We start from the raw sequence: 8,527 nt of genomic DNA, 5'->3' as shown, positions 1-8,527 counted from the left end.
GAAAAAATATATACAGAAGTCCCACGAGGAATTCCTCGGGAATATGTGGAACTATCTCTCATCACATTTTTTGACGTCTTCGATGAATCCCTGTATGAATTCCTTTTAAGATTACTTGGCAGATCCTTTTAAGTTCCATAGAAGATTTTTGACGGGTTGCTCTCAAAGTATCGACTGTGTTGATATAATCGTTGAATGATCTCTGGAGAGAACTTGGGCGGAAGTTCAAATATTTGGTGAAGTCCAATAATTCTTCAAGAAGAATTCAATTAGGATGCAATTATGAACGCTGAAGACAATTTTCGATAAATTCAAACATAAGCAACGCAAAATTCTTTGAGTGATTTATTTTAAATAAATGAATGGTGTAAATGCTGTTTTTTTTTAAACTAGTTGGTTTTATTTTTTTCGTCGACCAAAGGAGAAGGGAACGGCCAACTCCTATGCCTCCCCGTGACTACGCTCATGAGTTGTTTTGGTTCATATACGGCAACAGATATTTGCTAGAGTTTGCTTAGAGTTTTTCAAAATTTGATACTTATTATGCGCCTGTATCAGTGTATTCATGGCAAAATTCTAGAAAATAGAAAAAAAAGTTTCTAATTTACTCAAACGACAATATGTATCTCAGACCCGTGACAATATTTTTTCGATCATCTTTGAAAATGTTCGTAATAAATTGTATTATCGGAGAGGAATTTCAAGTATTAGAATAAAAAATCGTGCATATATTTTAGATTCAATATTTTACAAAAAATAACCCGAAAATAGATATTTATAAGTTTAAAAAGTTTTATAGATTGACAAAATAGAACAATTGAATATTTTCAAAAACTAATACTGCACTATTACTCCATACTCGAACAAAAAATGCAATATATGACAATTTTCATCGAAAATTGTCATTATTTTATAAATCAATGTGGCGGAAACATCGAACGATTTTTTAGAAAGTTGATTTGTTCTACAAAAATGCTACAAATAAGCATTTCATTCATTCAAGGGTTGAGCACCATGACTTTGTGGACATTGATTTTTTTCTGGGACACCCTAGTGTGGCTAAATACTTACTACAGATATCTCGCATCAGTTCTCGCACGCTCTGTCGCTTTGGAGAACCAGCAGCTGCAGCAGCCACGTGTCGTCGTGACCCCGACAGCCGACGCTCGCCCTTCCGGATGCCGTCTCCGGTGACGACCCGATCCAGTATCACCGTTCCGCTGGAAGTGATGTACAGGAAGCTTCCCTGGTGGTACGTGTAGCCCCCGATGAGCAAATAGCAGAACCCATTCAGGATGAGTCCCATGGCACCGAGTATGAGAACCGGAATGGGATAGTGCATCGCGTCCTGGTGGTGGATGTGGGACAAGGTTTGCAGCGCTTCCACCACGGCTGAGAAGCAGAACGAAGCCAGAAAGATGCACACCACCAGCATGGTCAGGACATCGATTCGGGTCCAGCCGAATGTGTTCTTCAAACTGTTTTCACGCTGTTGGCGCACTTTGGCCTTGACTTTCTGTTTGACACTGGTGGCCTCATCTTCCGGTGAGGTTGGTTTGTCAACTTCTTGTAAATCAGCACTGCACGATATGGACGAAGCACTGTCTCCATTCGGTGGCACTGGTATCTCGATGAAGCGGTCCTCGCTGGCAGATGCATCGATGGAGTTACGAGAAGCGGACAGTTGCTTCCGGTTGCATGGTTCTGCCGTTTTCTGTTTGCTGTGCTGCGAATTGATAGAAAAGAGAAAAGCGCTGCAGTTAATTAAAAACGAAAAGTTAAACTTTGCATTTGCAATTGAAGATAGTTAATACAACACGGCAACACTATCATCTTAATTTGATAAACCTTGGACGGCCCTTATGTTCTCTAAATTAAAGTCTGCCTATGACAGAATCAAATGATATGACCCGGGAAACAACTTTTGCTCTATATCTATAGATAGGTCCCGATCTACGGTCACCAAGACTTCATTACCATCGTAAAGTGCGCGCGCGATTCACTGACTGATGGCTATAATGGTGCTAATTACAGTCATCCATCAAATTGTGCATATCATTATCTTGCCAGGCATTTATTATTTCCTATTATTGCTTCCATTCCACGACTCCTGTGTGCACGAATCGGCAGCCAGAGATAATCTTTCGCGGAATCTTGGAATCTGCTGGGTAGACAATCTTCTAAAAAAAGGCTTATTTAAGGTAAATATAAAATAGAGCCATTACCAATTTTTCAAGAGCATTTAGAGAACCAAAAAAAATTCAGAGAAGGAAAGAATTCTTGCTTATGTGACTTAAATCGAGCTGACCGGAAATTTCAAGCAATTTGTTATTCCACTATCATATCGAACAATACGTGTCGCATTCATCACATCGACGTCCACGATCATTTCATTTGGGACCAACTGAAGGTAGTTAGTTTCCAAAGAATAGGATGATTGTTGTTTACTCATACCGGATCGGGAAGCGCCTTATTACCAATGAGTAAGTGACACGATACTGTCCGACCGGCTGCTGTCGCTGAATACCGACGGATCAAGCGGATAGACACTAATAATGGCAGTCGATGGCCATTACCGCGAGGGGCCATAATGTTAGTCAATGGCCTTTGTGACAATCAATTTCGCTTTCAATGGCGCACGAATTGCACTTGATGTGGGTGATTGGACTGATTCCCATTGGGGGATGTATTAGCTGAGTGAAGTGTACGTTGTGGGAGGATTGGTATAGTTCTTTATAGCTACAGGTAACTACAGATCGTTGGATTAGCGTAAATGCGAACAGTCTTCGTATATGATTGTGATCATATTCTTGAGAGAGTGTTAATAAAATACGTGTGGTTAGGCTGTAGTCTGAAGAACGAATGAAAATTTATTTGCTTGTTTGTACAACTAAACAATCGTTGCTAGGGTAGGTATGGCTATAATGAGCCGGTCGTAGGTTACTACAATTTACTCACATCTCAATACTCCCCCTTAACCTACGATCCCAAGCATTTTCTTGAAATGTTCATGATTCTGCTTGGTTAGAGGTTTTGTAAATCCGTCTGCCGGTTGCTGCTTCGTGGAAACGTAGTCCAGGATAACATTTCCTCGGTTGAGCGTCTCCCGTACAAAATGGTAACGAATATCAATGTGCTTCGTCCTCGGATTGAAACCTTGATTTTTGGCCACGTAGATCGTCGACTGGTTATCGCACATGATCGGGATCACTTGCTGTTCGTCGAATTGCTTGATTAATTGCTGCCACCAGAGAGCTTCTTGGGTTGTTCTTGATAGCGCAATATATTCGGCTTCACACGTCGATAAAGCCACAACGTCCTGCCGCTTGGAGTTCCAGGATACCACTCCTCCTATCTTGGTAAAAACGTACCCCGTTGTAGATTTTCGCTCATCTGCATCTCCTCCCCAATCCGAATCGGAATAGCCGTTAGAGTAGGATTGTCGATTTTGAAAATTGTAAACGGTGGTTCAGCGTGCCTTTTAGATATCGCAATATACGTTTTACTGCTTCCCAATAACGACGTCCAGGGTTGTTACTGAACTTGCTGACCATGTTCACGGCAAACGCTATATCCGGCCTTGTTGCGCACCCAGAGTACCGTTTTGACTCATATTCCGAACACTTAAGGCCAATAGTGACTTCAAATGCATCTGATTGGCATAAATTGGCAGATATTCGTGTAAATTTTAAAACCGATAATAATGTTGATTCAATTAGTTTTAATATTGTTTTTACTTCAAAGTGTGGAAGTGTGGAATGATTCAATGCCGAACACTGTGTTTATTCTGTCTCATATTCCGAACACCTTGATTCAAATTCCGAACAGCACGAATAAATCGTATTCAAATGAATAATTTCGCAAATAAATTTATTTGAGCTTGTTCTTCTGGTCTGAAACTAGAGAATCATCACTACTCCCGCGGTATAAATTATATTGGGGACGTTAAAATTGAATTGCAATTGACTTCCGTTTCCTTGTTGTTTGGTGACATATTTCAGCGAAACATTTCAACCAAATCGCCATACAAAAACCGAGTGTTCGGAATATGAGTCTGTTCGGAATTTGAGACAAAACGGTACATTAAGCAGATTGTGTTCCACTGCGACTGCCATGAGATATCTGATCGTCGAATAACGCACCACAGCAGCATAGACCTTGTCATAATCGACACCATAACGTTGGGAGCAGCCTTTGATGACTAGCCGTGCCTTAAATCGATCCACTTCTCCGTTGGGGCCGTACTATTTTTTAAACACCCACTTATTGCGAATCGCCTTCTTGCCCTTCGGTAAGTCCGGCAGTTCCCAGGTATCGTTTTCATTCAGAGCATCCAACTCTTCTCGCATGGCCTTCATCCACCGATCTCGATCTGGTCGCTGTACAACCTCCGCATAGTTCGTAGGATCATCAGCTGAACCAGTTCGCTCCGGATCAGCATTCACCGGGCTGAGTTCTGTAAAATCGTCGGGAACAGTAACCGAACTAAAGTACACAAAATCTTAATACTTGCCTGTGGGTTGGCGCTCCCGACCGCTGCGCCTCTTTCCATGCTGCTCTTCAGCGGATCTTTCAAGTTGCGGTGGGAGCGCGACGGCAAGCTCACTCTCGGACGTCACGTTGAAGTTACGACCAGAAACTGCTACGTTGTTGGTTTCTTGAACTTCAGTATCAAAATTCTCCTCAACGTCCAGCCAGGAATGCAACTCCATGAATTCGACTGGTTGATCTGGTCCTTCTGTTGATGACGTCATTGACGGCCGCCCTTCGTTGATGAACACTATGTCTCGACTAACGGTCACTTCATTTGTTGATGGGAGGTAGACACGAAAAACTTTTGAACCTTCATCGTATCCTACAAAGATGCCTTCTACGGACTTCGGGTCGAATTTCTTCCGTTTCTGCTTTGGAGAATGAACCATAACTCGGGATATAAAAACTCGTAGGTGCTTCAGATTTGGCTTCTTCTGCGACCAGGCTTCTTCTGGGGTTTTGGCTTCCAACGCTCGAGTGTAACTCCTGTTCACCAAGTACGCCGCGGTAGATACGGCCTCCGCCCAAAACTTCTTCGGCAGCCTAGCGTTGTTTAACATGGATATGCTTTTTCGACCAGCGTACGGTTCATACGCTCCGCTGTGCCGTTCTGTTCCGGAGTGTAAGGGCATGTTGTTTGATGAACCACTCCATCCTGCTGCATGGATTTCTTCAACGACGAGTTGACATATTCTACCCTATTATCGGTTCGGAGAATCTTGAGCTTTCGTCCTGTTTGTCGCTCAACCAGTGCCTTGAACTGTTCATAAACCTCCTTCACTTGAGTCTTGGATCCAACGAAATATAGGAACACGAAAGTAAAAACACCATCATCAACAAATGTTACAAAATACCGGCTTCCACCAATCGATGGGACCTCGATCGGACCGCACACGTCGGAGTGTACAAGATCCAAAACATCTGTCGCTCTGGAAGTACTGGAATGGAAAGAATTTCTACTCTGTTTACCTTGAGCACAAGAGATGCAATCGGGCATGTCCGTCATCTGCAACACCAGTCCATTCACCAGCGAGGTCGTTTTTCCCTGAACTGCCTGCTCAGATGGCCTAGTCATCGATGCCACAACTCGACCTCGGATATCACGCGCGCTTTCTGAATTCTCTTCGTGGCAGCTTGTACATTCCGTCCTCTGAATTCCAGAAACAACTATGTTGCCATTTTCATCGTACCTCGCAGCCATCGTTCTTGAAAAGCACCGTCATATTCTTCTCTCAGATCTTACTGATGGACAAAAGATTGGTTGACAACTCCGGCACCATCAAGACTTCCTTGACTTCAATCGGACCTTCATCCAGCTCCAGATTAACTGTCTCTTTCGCTACAGATTTGATTCGCTGGCTACCCGCAGTGTTGATCGATGTAATCCAATCAATTTGCTTGACAAATCCTTCTTGAGTCCGCGTCGTATGGGATGTCGCTCCGGAATCGAAAAACCAGCAATCTTCACTTCCGTTTCCAACCGCCAGTGTAGTACAAAGAGCCTTGCCTTTTGGCTTGAACGACATCGACTTCTGGGGACAACTCACCAAAAAAATGGCCCGCTTGTTACAATTGAAGCAAACTTCTTTCTTTTTATCTGCCTTCGGATGCCTTGATTTCGGTTTCGTATAAAGAGCTCCTTCTTCGGTACTTGAAGCATTCAACGGCCACTTCACGTCTTGAATAAGTTTGGTTTTCACCACGTCAGCTGTGAGCTCAATTCCGGAATATCCACGTAATCCTCGACAGATTCACATTCTTCGAGCCACGTCCCTTCGCGTATGAGGATCATCTTCATTGCAAAGGACCAGGAGGCGTAATTCTGGCGTCCTTTCAATTTCTCCACGGCCGGTAGACTAACTGCGTTTCCAAACGATCGCACCGGCGCAGCTGGCCACACACCAACACCACTGGTCGAGGCGCCATCTCCTTCGCCGATTCCTCTCGATCCGCCACCAGTACTCCTACCGCCTTGAGAACTTGAATCGCCCCTCGGAAGAACTATGTTGGGCACACCAGAAAAACTTCCTTTTGATTTACTATTCTTCAGCTATGGCCTACGCTCTGGGCCCATAATTTCTTGAGAGAGTGTTAATAAAATACGTGTGGTTAGGCTGTAGTCTGAAGAACGAATGAAATTTGTTGCTTGTTTGTTTGTGGAAGTGCAGAGAACTCCACCGGCTTCCTCAAAGATAGTATACGTAAATATTTATAACCCCAATTGACCTGTATTCGGACGCAGCCGCACCGGTATTGCTTAGTACAAGGAATGAGAATTCCATTACTTACACACTGAGAATGCGGTGACTAATTCTAAGTAGCATCCGTTGGTTCCTTGTGCAAGCATTGCTCTTGTAATAACGGAGAAGCAACAATGCACAGTGGTCCAGGAATCAGTTTTACGCGGAAAGAGGCATTTTGAGCTTTAGAATGAAACATTAGACAAAAACGGTCTTCTACAAAGTTGTTTGTATTAGTTAGGCCCTTTGGTGTTATTGAAATTAGGGTGGACCATATTTTCATAGAAATTGTGTAACTAACTTTCTTATTTGTAGAAATTATATTATACATGCTTTAACAAAGTTGTAGACCATTCAATTTCAAGTAACTTTGCCAAAAAATTTTTTTGTATCTCTTAAATTGACCGATTTGAGCTTTTTTCCTACGGCGACATAGGGTGGTCCGATCAAAACTTTTCTGGCTCTAGAGTTTTCAATTCAAATTTCTCATCAAAGTAGTCTATGAAACACGCTATCTCCTTCCGTTTGGGATTTATTTTTGTTTTTCTCTCAAAAACATACTACTTTGATTGTGAATATCTCTGATTAGGGCAAACATACAAAATATCTTTTGACGGTATTCAAAAGACAAAATAAAATTGTATATTATATCAAAAAATTACAGATGTGTTATTTTTGTAACTCCAATAAAATGCCCTGTAAAACAAAGGATTTTAAGCAGATAAACTTCAATAACTTTTGAACTAAAATAGATATCATCAATATTTTTGCATAGGGGGTCTGTAGCTTTAAGGTTATGCTTTCACTTCATAAGCGGAAGGTCATGGGTTCCGATTCCCAGCCCCTCCACAAAAAAACCAGTCCAGCCACCAGAAGACGCCTAACGGAGGACCGTGCTATGAGGAGCACATCCATCCTCCGTCAGTATCAGATGGTGACTGAGACAAACTGACCCTCTTCGCAGGCAGCTAGCCTCACTAACAACAGAGCTCTCTCCTACCTGCTCGGTGTGAGAGTAAAAGAGTAGGGAGGAGTGAAAGTTGATGTAAATATAAATAAGTTAAAAATAGATCTGTATCGGTAATGAAGCTACAAATCATCTGATTCCGGCACAGCTCTAAATCGGTCAATTTAGAAGATACAAAAAAACTTTTTGGCTAAGTTGCTTAAAATTGAATTGTCTACAACTTTGCTGAAGCATGTATAATATAATTTCTACAAATAAGAAAGTTAGTTACACAATTTCTATGAAAATGTGGTCCACCCTAATTTTCAATAACCCCAAACAAAGGACCTTACTAAAACAAACAACTTTGTAGAAGACCGTTTTTGTCTAATGTTTCATTCTAAAGCTTAAATGCATCTTTCCGCGTAAAACTGATCCTGGACCATAGTGGCAATGGGCGGTCAATAACGCTTTTGAATCACATTGATTAACAGGGGCCACATAGCCGTAGCGGTAAACGCGCAGCTATTCAGCATGACCATGCTGAGGGTTGTGCGTTCGAATCCCGCTGGTCGAGGATCTTTTCGTAAAGGAAATTTTCTCGATTTCCAGGGCATAGAGTATCTTCGTACCTGCCACACGATATACACATGCAAAAATGGTCAATCGGCAAAGAAAGTTCTCAGTTAATAACTAGGAAGTGCTCATAAGAACACTAATCTGAGAAGCAGGATTTGTCCCAGTTGGACGTAACGCCAGAAGAAATAAAGAAGAAGAAGAAGAAGATTAACATATTGATAAGAGTTTT

The 8,527-nt window shown here is 42.2% G+C and overlaps 1 protein-coding gene across 1 annotated transcript; it reads right to left on the bottom strand.

Annotated features, from left to right (window-relative positions):
• Positions 1-516: 516 nt before the first annotated feature.
• On the bottom strand, positions 517-1,788 carry LOC110681445. Its single transcript, XM_021857208.1, has 2 exons — positions 1,072-1,788; positions 517-576 (listed from the first exon to the last, which is right to left on the bottom strand). The coding sequence occupies exons 1-2, from the start codon at positions 1,433-1,435 to the stop codon at positions 542-544; spliced, it is 399 nt and encodes a 132-aa protein (XP_021712900.1). The 5' UTR covers positions 1,436-1,788; the 3' UTR covers positions 517-541.
• Between the last annotated feature and the right edge of the window lie 6,739 nt (positions 1,789-8,527).

This window comes from Aedes aegypti, unplaced genomic scaffold, assembly GCF_002204515.2.
Source record: "Aedes aegypti strain LVP_AGWG unplaced genomic scaffold, AaegL5.0 Primary Assembly AGWG_AaegL5_hic_scaff_926_PBJ_arrow, whole genome shotgun sequence".
NCBI classification, from domain to species: Eukaryota; Metazoa; Arthropoda; class Insecta; order Diptera; family Culicidae; genus Aedes; species Aedes aegypti.
Note: the sequence above shows the minus strand (reverse complement) of the source record. Positions and strands in the feature narration are given on the sequence as shown.